General features: G+C 40.2%; 1 protein-coding gene across 1 annotated transcript; it reads left to right on the top strand.

Annotated features, from left to right (window-relative positions):
* The first annotated feature begins 242 nt into the window (after positions 1–242).
* LOC145358910 (mucin-16) lies at positions 243–15,497 on the top strand. The gene is made up of 13 exons (XM_080213287.1): positions 243–268; positions 827–996; positions 1,099–1,244; positions 1,334–1,401; positions 2,274–2,443; positions 5,187–5,347; positions 5,442–5,509; positions 6,956–7,125; positions 7,303–7,454; positions 7,659–7,726; positions 8,271–8,431; positions 11,752–11,864; positions 14,991–15,497. Exons 1-13 carry the CDS (start codon positions 243–245, stop codon positions 15,081–15,083), a joined length of 1,566 nt encoding a protein of 521 aa, XP_080069413.1. The 3' UTR covers positions 15,084–15,497.
* The last annotated feature ends 204 nt before the right edge of the window (positions 15,498–15,701 follow it).

The following is a 15,701-nucleotide window of genomic DNA, read 5'->3' on the forward strand; positions in this document are numbered from 1 at the left end:
AAGTTCTTTCTTTCAGGTAAGGAATGCCGACATTAAACACAAACTGTATCTGTTTCAAGATTAGTTCTAAGGACAGAATTCAAGAATCATCAGACTGCCTGTAGAAATCCCGATGCCCCACTGATTGGGGCATTGACCAAAAACCAGGATTCATGACTGGTGCCAAGATAATCAGGTTTCACCCAATCCACTCCATGGGTCCCATAGCAGATAGTAATCCAATTATAATGCTTATTAGCGTAATGGCCTGCTCATCGGACTTGCCAAGGTGGGGTGGCCTGAATGGGGAGTCCAAGGGGATGAGGCTTGAGAGGACCCCCATCTTGAGTGTTTTTCTTCTGGCAGTGGCGGCGGGGCAAGGAGATGAGTGAGGGATGAGGGAGAGGGGTTCGATGGCAGGGGAGGCCTCTGGCTATGTGTATGCTGGGCTGGTTTGAGTCATCCTCATGCCTGACTATTGTGGGGGTGGGGAGTGGACGGATGCATCTCTGTGTTGAGGGGCTGAGGGTGCTCCCCTTGACACCAGCAGGGTCACTCTATCCATTGTAATGCACACTCTTGTCTCTCAGCGCTAAGAATTGGGTGTCCCTTTAAAAAAAGATCTCTGCAAAGCCAGGCTGGCTGGTGTGTTTCACTCTGTGGCTATTTTTAAATGTTAAAAGTGGGAGGATCCCACCTGACAGGTGCTGCTAACACCAATGGGAACCACTCTAGTTTTACCGCCAAGGGGAGTGCGTAGGGTGCCAAAGGGTGAACTGTGACCTAGCTATCTGCTTAATAGGATGCTTTTATTTTCTGATCACTTAATTGTACATCTATTCTACAGGTTAGCTAACATTGAGGACACCAGTGTGTACGCTGTCTGCTCTTTCAGCAATGACTCCAATCCTCAGGAGGTTAATAAAGTGACTGTGTACCATGAGTTCAGAGACAACACAAAGGACATCTCCACTTTAGGATCCTATTTGCTGAACAGTGACAGCCTCTATGTCAATGGTATTTGACGTTTAACAGAAATAGTTTGTTGCTTTTTTTCAATAGGTGTTTTAATATGGCCAAATTGAATCTAATTAAACAAACCATTGTTTTTTTTTTAAGGTTATCACGAACCAGCTTCAAATCTACAGACAAAGCCCTTTGAGTTCAATGTGACCTTTGTTATAACTAACTTGGCTCCAACAGCAAGTCTACTGTCTTCCAATTCTGCACTGTACAAGTCTGCATCAAGTGTTATTGCTTACCAGGTCAGTCAACAACTTAATAATTAAAGCAATGTATTTCAATTCATTCTATGACATTTGTCTTTAAAACTCTGACTGATCTTCTCCTTTAGCTAAACAACCTGTTCACCAATAGCAAGATCAACAGAACATTTTCAAACTGTAGGGTTCTATCTTTCAGGTAAGGAACTTTAATATCAAATCTAATCCATATTTGTTTTGAGATTGTTCATACGTTGAGCAATAATGCTTAACATTACAATAATGTTAATATTTCCAGATATTATATGCAATTTTGATTGTTAACTAACATTATTGAAGTGCATTTTACTTTTCTGTTGGATTTACATTAAATCTCCTGTTGCTATAAACAGGGAGCATTTCACCAAACAATCAATTTATTTGAGTTTTAAATCATTAGGCACATCAACAGAAGAGGTTTTACTGCCAACAAACCAAAGGCAATTTCCTGCGATTGATCTGATGTGTTTACTGAGATAAATTGTTATGAGCAATATTTGATATTTGAGAATTTGCAATTTTTATCCTTGTCAAACTACAAAATTTGCAGCATGCTTTCTTTAACGGTCTCCCCATAAAACTCTCTGCGTAATTCGTGGAACATGTGGATGAAGCCCTTCTGATTTTGGGTTTGAGGAATATTTGTGGCCCAGAAAGTAGGGAGGTTTTCTCTGCAGCCAATTCCACTATAAATAATCTGGGAATAATTGACAGAGATAGCCAGTGCTTAAAACGTAGGTGTCACATTGCCCAGCACTAAATACCTCAGTTTAAAACAAAGATGAGAGGGAAGAATTAAAATGTGAAGAAAGTAACAAACTTGAAATAAGAACAATGCAATGCATATATTACTGTGACTTTGTTTTTCTGTTTCAACACAGAAAATTGTTCTTGCTCGCAGGCACTGCATTAAATCGGAGTTGTCATTTTTGCTATTTCCGTTGACATATTCATTTGGCGCTACTGTCCGAAACAAATTTAAGCCCCAATGTTTAACTAACTCATCTAATTAACGATCTGTTTGTTTTCCAGTCAGGCAAAGGTTGGCAGCACCAGCGTGTACTCAATCTGCACTTTTGGAAATGATTCCTCTCCTCAAGAGGTTAATAGAGTCACCGTGTACCATGAATTCAAAAACAAGACAAAGGACATTTCTGTTTTGGGAACATATTCACTGGATGACAGCAGCCTCTACGTCAATGGTATTTAGCATTTAAAGGAGACGTTCTGTTCCAATAGATTTAATTTTAATTGAACGTTTTGAATCAAAGAGATTTTAAACAAACAAACATTTTTATTCCACTCCTGAATAATGATTTTCCACCTCATTCATCTGATTGAAAACATGTTTCTGATTTTGCAGGTTATCATGAATTATCTCCTTCAGTCAGTGAGTATGAATTCTGTTTCATTATAGTCATAGCAACAGAGCAAATATTTTAACCAAGCACCTGCAGTAAAATGTACCCTATCTTGTTAATTGTTCAAAGCCAGCCAATTGTTGATGAACTATTCAATTGTTTAGTAATCAAGCAAAAATATAGTCATAGAATCATAGCATCCTACATTGAAGAAGGAGGCCATTCAGCCCATCAAGTCTGCATCGACCCCAATCCCAGCCAGGCCCTATCCCCATTACTCCATGCATTTAGCCTAGCTAGTCTGCCCTGACACTAAGGGTCTATTTAGCATGGCCAATCCACCTAACCCGCACATCTTTGGACTGGATGTGAATTTTTGCAGTCGCATCAGGAACTGGAAGATAATAGATGCCATCTGTACAGATCACTTCCTTTCCTGATTGATTGTCTTGTGAACTTGCTTTTATTTCTCCTGAGGTGACACAAAGTTAAATCCCTGGATTAAATGAAAATGGTCTTTAGAATACAAGTTGGTGCTAAACATTGCTAACTCAGAGGCTAATTATTAAAGTGTATGATGCTAGTCCATTCCACTTTATTTTTGATGTGTTTTCAGCAAAACCCTCACAACCTCCCTTTAAACTAGTATCAATGGCATTTCACAAAATGTTGACAAGTTAACTGAGCCATGTTTATAGATAATTGGGTTTTTGTTGCTTATTCCCCAGTCTGTGGGTGTAACATAAAGCTCTGAAGTCATTCAACTGAGCTTTGGCTATTTTATCTTCATTCTTTTTAAAATTCTGCAATATATCCAATAAAGATTAAAATGTATTGCAAACATTTAGAAATAAATGATAGCAGACTTCTGTGAGACAAGACATCTGTCTACCATCTTCCTGAAATCTCCACTCCAAGTAATTTTGTTAATTTAGCCACATTTCCAATACAAGGAGATGGTCTGCCTCAATTTATATAAGGCTGTAATCTATTGCCCTGGACAATGCAACTCTTTCAATTTTAAATAATCTCTAGCAATCCTGAACACAAAAACACTATGATGCTCCTTACACTCAGTGAAGCTGAGGCATGGAGACTAAAAATATTGTATATTTGTGTCCATTTTTCTCTCACCATGTTCATCCGGAATGCACCTCTGCCTGAAAGTAGGACAAATGATTCCCTGACCTTGTTAGAATGTAACCAATGATAACATTGGATCTGTTGTAGTGTGACCAATGGTAACATGCTGTAAGGGTCAGCTGACCCAGTAAAACATGTAACCAATGACAGAATGATGTGGTGGTCAGCTGACCAGCTGATTCAGTATAAGTAAGAAGCTGCTGGAGTTTGTGGGAGCTTGGAATGGCTCAAGGTGAGGCCTTAAGAGCTGGAGTAATACAGTTTCTTTATGAAATGTTTTTCTTTGATTTACAAGTTGGAGTAAGTTTTGTTTCATTTTATTGCCAATAACTGAAGAGTTCCTTCTGCTCGATCAGCAGACTTGACTGTGTTCCACCACAGAACTGAACAGGAAATTTGGTTTTGTGCTATTTTAAATAGCTGAACGGAATTTCTGCTGATGCCTCACCCAGTTTCAACAGACTAAGGCAAATCTATGCATTGTAGTTCATGGTTTTACAAATGACCTCTGCAGACTGATGGTTCTGGGCTTCACAAACTCCATAAAGAAGCCAGATTTATTTACAGACTGGATTGAACGATTGTGTTTCCAAAGAACATTAGCTGCCATTTGTTTAAAAACTATCCTATGTTCCAGATCATAGAATCCCTACAGTGCAGCAACAGCTCGTTCGGCCCATTGAGTCTGCACTGACTCTTAAACAGAGCAACCCACTCAGGCTCTAACCCTACACATTTGCCCTGCTAAACCCCTAATGTACACATCATGAGATGCTAAGGGACAATTTAGAATGGCCTTCCAACTAACCTGCACATCTTTGGACTGAGAGAGAAAATTGGAGCACTGGAACACGGTGAGCATATGCCCATAAGCAGTCACCCAAGGCCAGAATTGAACCCAGGTCCCTGGCACTGTGAGGCTGCAATGCTAACCGTGATTTAATACAATCAGGAATGAAAATAGGACTTTTATAAAATCACAGTTCTTTCACTGTTAGAGAAACTTGTGTATGTGCATGTTTGTATACATGTTCATGTGGATATTTGCATATGAGTACATACAGCAAAATAACAACAAGGTGTCCAAATTTTAAATAAAAGAAAACCCTTTTCTTAACTTTAAATGCATTTCAGAAAGTTATCTTTTGTCACATCCTCCAATGGATGAACTCAAACAATTTTTTTTTACATGATAGCATTTGGCAAGGTAATGCTACAGATCCAAAGTTAATTGAGAAGATCTGATTTCAATGATACAACAACTACTTCCTTTACAAGTAATTGCTAAAGTTACAAAATGGTTTGTAAAAGTGTGTTGTTTTCCTTCCCTGTGTACGGTATGCTTTGTATAGCATGCAAGAGACAATACTTTTCACTGTATACTAATAGAGGTGACAATAATAAATCAAATCCAACCAAATAATTATTTACTTCCTTACAGCGGAAACACCCATTGCAGTAGTGACCCTACAACCCAACGAAGGGACAAAGCCCATTGATTTGAATGTCACTTTTACCATTGATAATCTGGCATTTACACCGGCTTTACAAAATCCCAATTCCCCTGAATATACAAGCGCATCAAGCAATGTCATTAACTCGGTAAGTCGACAGCAGAGTCTGGTATTATTGATTGATGCGAATCAGAATGTTTTGATTCCCTCTAAAACTGTCACCGTGGATTTTCTTTTTGCAGCTCAACAATCTGTACAAAAACAGCAAGATAAAGGAAACATTCACCAACTGTAAACTTGCATCTTTCAGGTAAGACAAATTTCTGTTGGCTGCCTATAGTCTGCAGAGTTGTTTCTGAAGGGATATATTTTGAGGATAGCATTTGTTTAAATGGAAAAACAGAAAATTCTAATGGTTAGGAGGATAGTCATTATCTGTGGAAAAAGCAAATGGGTTAATCATACGGGGCCCTGGGTTCAGATCCCATCACGGCAGATGGTGGAATTTGAATTCAATAGGAAAAAAAATCTGGAATTAAGAATCTGCTGATAACCATGAAACTCATGTCGATTGTCGGAAAAATACATCTGTCCTTTAGGGAAGGGAAGGAGGGAAATCTGCCATCCTAATTGGTCTGGCCCACATGTGACTCCAGGTCCACAGAAATGTGGTTGACTCTCAACTAATCTCTCAAGAGCAAGTTTAGGATGGGCAATAAATGCTGGCCAGTCAGTGATGCCCATGTTCCACAAATCAATTTTAAAAATCCCATTCAGGTGAGGATACTGTGTCAGAATTAAGATATTACAGGTGAACAGACTTAAAAGAAATGCAGAAAAGCACAAACAAGCAAGGAAAATGGAATAACATGAAAGGTGCTCAAGAGGTAAACAAAAGATGGTTAAATGACAGGAACATCAGTAGGAATGGTAATGAAAGAAACAAGTAAAAATAAAAACACTTTTACAGAACACAGGGAACATGCAAGCAAGTATATTTATTACATTGTTAAATTACACAAGTGTGAGAGGAAACCAGAGCACCCGGAGGAAATCCACACAGACATGGGGAGAATGTGCAAACTCCACACAGACAGTTACCCAAAGCGGGAATTGAATCCAGGTCCCTGGCGCTGTGAGGCAGCTGAGCACTGTGCCACCATGCTATCCTTCATCAGCACTACATCAATGGCCTGATAGGGATGAATGCAAAGGTTTTATGCAGGTGTCCAGTGGGACAGTTGTAGATTCCCATCTTCAGAAAGAATCTTTAAACCAGTCAAGAAAAGATCTTCAAAGCAACTTCTCTCTTGCTCCCTAAAGTTTCAAATATATAAAAAACATATTTGTTCTAAACTGTCACAACATTTCAACAGAGAAAAAACAGTTGCAATTGGATTATAGGTGTAGCTGTAAAGTGAATGTAATTTCTACTCCAGATACCGCAAATTCTCTTAACATCTGCTTGATATTTGATCTTTCTCATTCCACCTCAGGAGAAGATCGTTTCATCATTGTGACTTGCGTTTGCTATTTCTTTTGCGAAAGCATATAAAAGCAAATATTACCTACTTCAACAGGCCAATTTTAATCTATATTTTCTTCTGCATTTTTCTGTAATCATAAACACCATTTGGGAGCTAGTTATTTTTCAAATGATCCCTCTGTGTTCTTAATGCAAAATGTCTCAGAATATTAATATTTCAGTGCTAATAGTGTTGTACTTGCAACAATTTTCACTCTTTTCACTCAACAGTTCTGCAAATCAAGGCAAGACTAAAGTTGAAACACTGTGTTCTTTTAAAAATGATCCCACTATTCCAGGCGTTGATAAAGTCACTGCTTATAATGAGTTCAGAGACAATACTGGGAAAATCACTGCGTTGGGAGAATATTCACTGAACCAAAACAGCCTTTTTGTAAATGGTATGTACTGATTCAAATGAAGAGATGATTTAACTTGAAAATCAAAACAAATGCTGCAATCTTTTCACAGCAAATTAAAATTTGTTGCATCCAAATAGTCTTCCATAATTATGAACTGTGTCCCTAACATAAGTGAGTCCCCAGAGAAGAAACTTACATTTTGCATCTTAATTTCAGGTTATCAAGAATTGGAATCAACACCAGTAATCCGAGATGGAGACTTGTCTTTTGAGCTTAACTTCACAATAATAAACAGAAATTTTACTGAAGCATTAAATGACCCAACTTCTGCAGAATATCAAAGCATTAGTGCCAATATTACCAGAATGGTAAGGATTATTTTCCAGTCAGTGTTTGAAATTGAAACTTGTTGCACAGGAAACCAAATGTTACTATATTTTCTGAGTGAACAGTTGCATTCTTAAAATCTGTATTTGTAAAAAAAAATCTTCTTTAATACTTTCAGTTAGATTGATAACACATTTTTTTGCAAAGCATGCAACCTATGCATTACTGTTGTACATGTCTTTCAGCTTGAGACGTTATATAAAAACAGCTCATTAAAGGACAGTTACCGCATCTGTAAAGTCACAGGACTGAGGTAAGGTGATATACTTTCCACATTAGGCACTACTGAGATAAGACAAAGAAATTACCGTAAGAGATTGAACACTTCTTCAGAATCCAAATCTGATTTGTGGACTATGGTTATAATACAATTGGTAAACTTGTGCGTGGAGTGATCATAGTGATTGTTACAAGTCACTGTGCAAAAAATTCCACAGATATATGGAGCTTAATATAGTTTTTCATTCACTATTCCCTATGATTGTGTCAAATGAAATTTAAAGACATGAAAATTTGATCCAGAATGTGTCTTCAAACTGTGCTATAATGTAAGATGGAGTGCTGTTTATAAAACTGTGAACATTACAAATCAATTATTATTATGTTTGTTGTATATGTACATGTACTTTGAAATTGATAAGATAACTTGATATTAGATATTTGTAATATACATTTAATCTCTGAGTCTTAAACAGATACATTGGAGTATTATGTGTCTAATCAAATTAATCTGCTCATTTAGGTAATGAATGGTTTTCTTCCACAAGCAGTCAATTTTCTTTAATTCTTCCTGATAGAATTGGATCAGTTAAAGCTATATGCATGTGTTACTTCAACCCAAGTGCTGCAAGCGAAGGAGTGACAGCAGAACAAGTCAAAACAGAATTTGCTACTAGAACAAATAGCACACACCTTCTTGGAAACACCTATCAGTTGCGAAGTAACAGTTTGGCAGTGGGTAAAGTATCAACTTTAATTGTATTAATTTCTAAAGTTTCAACCATACCAAGGCTGGTTCGTTTTGTACAGAAAAAGGATAGAAGTCAATTTTCTTTAGGTTAAGCTACTTAGTGGTGTTAAGCAGGATTGCTTAGCTCCTGTCAAGAGGACCAAATTTTGAGTTTTGCCCAGTTTAATGAATTTACAGCTTACGTCAAAGTTGATGATTACAGATTTTCCATACAGGCAAATTTCTTCACCAAGGGTGAGATTCTAAGAAAACATTCCAGAAATCATTGGTTTAAAAAAAATCTTCAAGGGAGTTAGCTATTTGTAAATATTGTTCTTTTTCTCATAAATGTCAAGCCTGCCAACAAATTTTTAAAACAAAATAATGTCATTACCAGTGTGATTTCTGCAAAATAGATGAAGGCCGGAATCTTTCAGCTGTTTCCATCGGTGGGCTTTTCCAGTCCTGCCGACTGCAGGTTTGTCAGCACTGGGGGGGTGCATACAACGGGAAATCCCATTCACAGTGGGGGTGGGTGGGGGCAACAGATGACCCTTCTGCTGGTCAGTGGCGAGCCACCTCCACCACCGCAAAACACGCCACACGGGGCATGGAAAGTCCCGCCCACAAATCTTCAATTACGTTTGGTTGTAGAAAAAAATATATATTTTCCGAATTGCTATTTTGAGGAAAATGAAATTCAAAATGAGCATCTGCAGAACAACAGCAGTATAATGCAGAAGTCAGTTTGGTGATCTAACTCCTTACCTATTGAAAATGAGAAGCGTGAGAACACCTCCAGGAGGTGATGTGAGACTGCTTGGGTTTCACACACAATTAGCTTTGATTTTGCACCAAAACAAGGTTTTTTTTCATTGAATGGCCCAGATTTTGCAGTGGAAACAATGGTGAGGCTATCTATAAATACTGTTATTGAGAACTTTTAGCTTCTGGTGCTCCGGTCTCCTCTCAGTCTGAAAAGTATAGTGGTTAAGTGCATTGACCATGCTGAATTCTCCCTCAGTGTACCCAAACAGTGCCAAAGTCAGAAAACTAGAGGATTTTCACAGTAACTTCATTGCAGTGTTAATGTAAGCCTGCTTGTCACCAATAAATAAACTAACTTTCAATGCCAAAAGAGAAAAGGCTGAACTCTGTTCTTCAACAAGCTCGTACCTCATTGAGAAACTCAGCATCCAAATACATACAACTGCATGAAGTATTAATACTTACCTAATGGATACTCACTAAACAAAAAGCAAAAGGACGTTTTTTTACTGAGGCGATAAGTCTGAATCACTGTCAATCAATCATTGTGGCATCAAAAGTGACTTAATTTTTGCATAGGTATGGTGGCATCCTGCAGAGTTGTGGGATCTCGCCTGACAGCTAATCAGGCAGTCGATAGACAAGGGGTTGGTCTCCCTTGGGGATCAGGACCCCAGAGGTAGAAGTTGCACTTGCTGTATGCTGACAGCCAATCAGATGCCAGCAGCTCTTCAGCTCAGCAGCATCACTGATGAGGTGACCACCGCCCCCTCTGGAGATAACAAGCAGTCCTCACGGGTTTGCTTTTCTTTTTCCCAGCAAGCCATAAGGATATTCATTGAATCCACACTTTGGTCAGAATTGTGATGGGTTTCATTGCAGCAGCATTTAATCACGCAGGCAGGGATCCTGCTGCCTTCTCATCTCTGTCCCAATAAAGGGAAGGCACGTGGACAGTCTTCATGCCCTGCTACCAATTCAGGCAAAATATTGACAATTCCCACATAGGGGGGCTTCACCTCACCCATGCTGGTACTAACTTAGCAGCAAGCAGCTGATTCACCATGTGAGAATCCCAAAACATGTTGTGGTTACTTGTGGCCCTTCAGGAATGTCCCTCAGTCAAAGATTCTCAGTGTATGATCAAGAGCTGGCATTGGAAAGTGGGCTTTGTTGCAATCCATCCCCTTTTTCCAAATCCCTCCCTTAGTGGCTGGGAATTCTGCAGGGAGTAACTCACTTCTCAACACCGCAAGGCCTATCCACCACCTACAAGGCTCAAGTCAGGAGTGTATGGAATACTCTCCTCTTGCCTGGATGGGTGCAGCTCCAACAACGCTGAAGAAGCTTGACACCATCCAGGACGAAAAAGTCAGTGAGTGTTCATTCCCTCCACCATCGATGCACAGCGGCAGTCATGTGTAGCATCTACACTACAGGAACTCACCAATACTCCTTAGACATCACCTTCCAAATCCACAACCACTATACTCTAGAAAGACAAGGGCAGCAGATACATGGGAGCATTGCCACCTGGAGATTCACCTGCACACTACACACCATCCCAACTGGGAAATAATTGCCATTCCTTCAGTTGGGTCAATATCTTGGAACTCCCACCTTAACAGGACTGTAGTGTACCTACACCTCAGGGACTGCAGCAGTCCAAGGAGACAACCCACCACCACCTTCTCAAGGGTAATTAGGGATGGACAATAAATGCTGGTCTAGCTAGCAATGCCCACATGTCGTCAATGGATATTACAAAAAAAGGTACTAACAGCAGCCATCTCCTCCCCAGTGGCACTGCCTGCGAAGAGAACTGATTGGCAGGCAGCTCTCAGAAGGTCCTTGGTTCCAGGAAAGTGCCTGAGCGCTGTTTTAGAAAGAAGTGACTGGGCTTTCCATGCGACCTGCGTTGTCTCCATTAAATACCACCCCCTCAGTGCAGAGGATCAGTACTAAGCTTTGACAGTCTATAAAATTAAATCCTTTGAAAGTGCTGAAATAGCACCTCAAGATGGCGAAGCCTTCAAGTGGCCCTTCTACTTCAAGAGCCAATCCAGTGTCTTTAAATGGAGAACACAGTAAGAAGTCTCACAACACTAGGTTAAAGTCCAACCAGTTTATTTGTGTTGTGAGACTTCTTACTGTGTTTACCCCAGTCCAATGCCGGCATCTCTACGTCATTTAAATGGACAGCCAGCCCTTTGACCACGAATTGGACAATCCAGTCCAGGTTGTTGTTGAATGTCTGCTGCTGACAAGGTGCAGGGTTGGGACCCGTTTGGCCTAGTCATTGGGGGAGGGGAGTTGTGGGGGGCAGTGGTGGGCAGTCTCAACTCAAAATGGAAAACCCTGCCTTCTGTCTCTGACACCAATTTCTTTTAACTGGCCCCACTAGAAGTTCAAGATTGAATAACTCTCGCAGGTTTTATCCAAAAGTGTTAGTTAACTGGGCGAAACATTGCACATTAATGAAATTGTGATAGATCACAGTGGGGATATATTAGTATTCAATTACACTTCACTGTTCATTGTTGTGTATTTGTTTGATGCAGAGGCTAAAGCACCAGTCTCCAGTGGCAGGACGGAAATCCCATATTGGGGAATCATACTGATTGTGCTGGGCACGCTGCTCATTCTGTTTCTGATCTTTGCCTTGTGTTTATTGGTAAGTGGATCCGATTTTTCAGTCTTGTGCAGGTTCTCATTGCAGTGCTGGAGTCCATGTGCAGCACCTAATGCAGAAAAATTCATCAATTGCACAACCAAGTCCAGTGTGGGGCCATGATACTTAAGATCATAGAGCGAATCAGTTACCAGAATTGTCCTTCAAGGCTTATTGGAACACTGCATTCTGTATATAACAATCTATTGGAGCTGTTCTGAAGAAGGAACAGATTATTTCAGGAAAAGCCTGCTCTGAGTACGAAACAAAAACATATAATTGGATGCAGTCTTACCGGCTGTTCATGCCACGTTCCCGCTGCTGCGAGGTCAGAGAATTTGGTGGCCTGCCAAATCTCCGTTCGTAGTGGCAGGATGGGAAAATCCTGCTGACGTGAACAGATGGCGGCTCGAGCGTTGTAAGTACAAGGCAGTTGGGTCAACACAAGGCAGTTGAGTAAAGGCAGCTCAGTGTTCCAGGAAGAGATTTCTTTCAGAATAGGCAGCAAAAGGGGAGGGAGGATCAATCATATTACCAGCAGCTCCACCTGTACAGAGACTGGGGAATATAAGAAAGGCTTGAAATTACAAAACAGCGTATTCGAATGAGAGATTGGCTTTAGAGTTCTCTGGTGAAAGACGGGAGCAAAGCAGGTGCTCAAAGAATAAAATTCATACAAATTGCAGCAGTAATTCTTCCATTGACTGCTTTCACTATAACTTACACACCATAAACTGGGGGTATGTTTCAAGTGCCAGTTCTTTTTTGGTCCCTCCAAAGTAAATGAATTGGACATGGGTAGTAATGAACTGTTAGTATCATAGAATCCCTACAGAGCAGAGAGGGGCCATTCGGACCATCGAGCCTGCCTCGATCACAGTCCCACCCAGACCCTATCCCCATAACTTCACATAGTGACACCCAGGTTGATAAGGTTGTTAAGAAGGTGTAAGGTGTGTTAGCTTTTATTGGTAGAGGGATTGAATTTCAGAGCCATGAGGTCATGTTGCAACTGTACAAAACTCTGGTGCGGCCACACTTGGAGTATTGCGTACAGTTCTGGTTGCCACATTATAAGAAGGATGTGGAGGCATTGGAAAGGGTGCAGAGGAGGTTTACCAGGATGTTGCCTGGTATGGTGGGAAGGTCTTATGAGGAAAGGCTGAGGGACTTGAGGTTATTTTCATTAGAAAGAAGGTTAAGAGGTGACCTATTGAGGCATACAAGATGATCAGAGGGTTAGATAGGGTGGACAGTGAGAGCCTTTTTCCTCGGATGGTGATGGCTAACATGAGGGGACATAGCTTTAAATTAAGGGGTGGTAATTATAGACGGATGTCAGAGGTAGGTTCTTTACTCAGAGGGTAGTAAGGGCATGAAATGCCCTGCCTGCAGCAATTGTGGACTCACCAACTTTAAGGGCGCTCAAATGGTCAGTGGATAGGCATATGGATAACAGTGGAATAGTTTAGGTTAGAGAGTCATATATTGGTCCCACTGGTCGGCGCAACATCGAGGGCTGAAGGGCCTGAACTGCGCTGTAATGTTCTATGTTCTATAGTCCCCCTGTCACTAAAGGGCAGTTTAACATGGCCAATCAACCTAACCCTCACATCTTTGGAGTGTGAGTGGAAAACAGAAGACCTCTACCCGTCAGCAGCACACATTCTAACATGATGCGCTGGGCTGTTTAATTTTAAAACATATTTGATGTGTTTGTGAGTTTATTTTAAAGTGCTACAGTGTAAAGCTGTCAAGTTTTTTTTATAAGCAGTAATATGTCTGGATTAATGGAATTAATCAATATGATGAAGATGTTTTATGACACATACAATGAGATTCACACTATATCATGAGCTGCCCATCAGATTCCCTGGCAATAGGCCAGCTCAGCTTGGCACATGACAAGATCCATCCTGTTGAACCTAATTATTCATCAGTTCAGTTAGTTCTCTGCTGAAAAGCGGTTGATTTATAATCGGTGGCTGGATCTGAACCTTGTGACAATCCTGTATGGGTGGTTTTAAGCCTTTGTTTACACCTGTCCAGCAGTTCCTGCCACACTGAAGTAATGAGGAAATCAGAGGCACATTTGTTAGTGCCAATGCTGTGGATGCAGCCTTCCACTGGGAGGTCTATGGGCCATGCAAAGTTGAATTAACAGACAGCATTAGGGAGGTACATTGTTCACAGGATTCAAGGGCAGCCACAGGTACCCTTGAAAGTACCTCATGGTACTTTGTCATTGTTTTTACCACTGAAGAGGGAGTGCCTCCACTTTGAGATTCCCCTTCCCTTTTAGTCTTTTCTCTAATACAACCCTCAGCTTTAATACAGCACCCTCCTAATACAGCTCTCTCCTCTAAGTCACAGATACACACTGTTTATACAGTTAGTCAATGCACAGAACACTGTTTAAGTTCCAATCTACGTAGGTTTATAGCTAAACCTCATCCAAAAGAAGGACTACTATCTGCTCCTAGCTGGAGATTATCTGCTCTGATGTAAGCATTCAAAGCCTTGTTGGAGGATTCTTGCTGACCTCAGATCCTGGAGTGTCTGTGAAGTTCATTCGGGATATAAATATTTAACTAGTATGTGCCTTTTACTCTTAGCTCTCACCCTCTTTTGACTAAATTCATGTTTTTACCCTAACACCTGTCTGAGGGCACTTTCATTCCTGGCCACCCCAAGGTCTCTGACCTGCCCAAGCAGTGCCCACCTTTTCTGGATGTACTGGTTGAGGCTTCTGGGTTGCTGATGCTCTAATTGGGTCAACATCGTTAGGAGCTTGTCCAGTGTCCCTAATTAAAATCTCTTAGCTGGTCCTGCTGCCAGCAAGTGTGAGCTTGAGTTCTGGTTATTTACCTTATGACAGTGTCCTGAAACTCACAATAAATTCAGTCAATATATCTTGTATGGCAATAAATTCAGCTGTTCCATTTTTAAAATACGACCTGCAGAATATAGTACAATGAACCTTATTTAACAAAGCACAGAGAGAGGGAATGGCAGTTCACAGTAATGTACACGGATAACGTCACAAGATTTTATCTATGGAATTTATATCATGTTGCATGACAAATGACAATACTGGATTCTTCACTAACAAACATTTTAATCTTTTAGATCGCATTGTGTCTGAAAAAGAAGTATCATGGATCCTACAACACGTTACAAAGTGCTGCTGGAGTCTACTTTCCACATCAGAAATATTACTGATTAAAAAAAAATATGTAAAATATGGAATGCTTAAAATAGAAAAATATGATTGTATTTATGTAGCTGAAATGTAGTATTGGGCTCAAAATTGAGGATGTATGCTTTTCACTGAAAACTAAATTCTGCCAAAAAGAAAAATGCATAATAAAATGGAAACAGTGATGACTACAAAAATCAGGCAGAAAAAATGGTTTCAATCAGTTAAATATTTTGAGAAGAAATGAACTAAGTCGGGATAAATAAACACAACTAAATTAGATATATTGGTTGAGATTTTGCACTCCCATTTATGTTGAGCATTAATGGCCATTCACACCCAATGTGAACAGGAGTGCAAAATTCTTGCAAGAGGTCCAGACCATGTAAAATGTCACAGTCCCTTTTCACTTATCCATGTCCTCCTGCAACTGATGTAAAGGGATTCCTAATGTTCGATTAGAATAAATTAAAATCAAATGATAGTGTCCATGCATAAGAATTCCCTCCTTCCTCATTGCATTATTCATTATGACTGGTCTCCCATGGTGAGCACCTGGCGAGCAGATCTGCCATAGGAGCTCAGGTGAGCACATTGCTCAAGGGGGGAGGAGATCATGCCTGAGCAGTACCCTGGCACTG

Source organism: Carcharhinus amblyrhynchos, chromosome 26, assembly GCF_965287045.1.
Source record: "Carcharhinus amblyrhynchos chromosome 26, sCarAmb.v2.hapA, whole genome shotgun sequence".
Taxonomy (NCBI): Eukaryota; Metazoa; Chordata; class Chondrichthyes; order Carcharhiniformes; family Carcharhinidae; genus Carcharhinus; species Carcharhinus amblyrhynchos.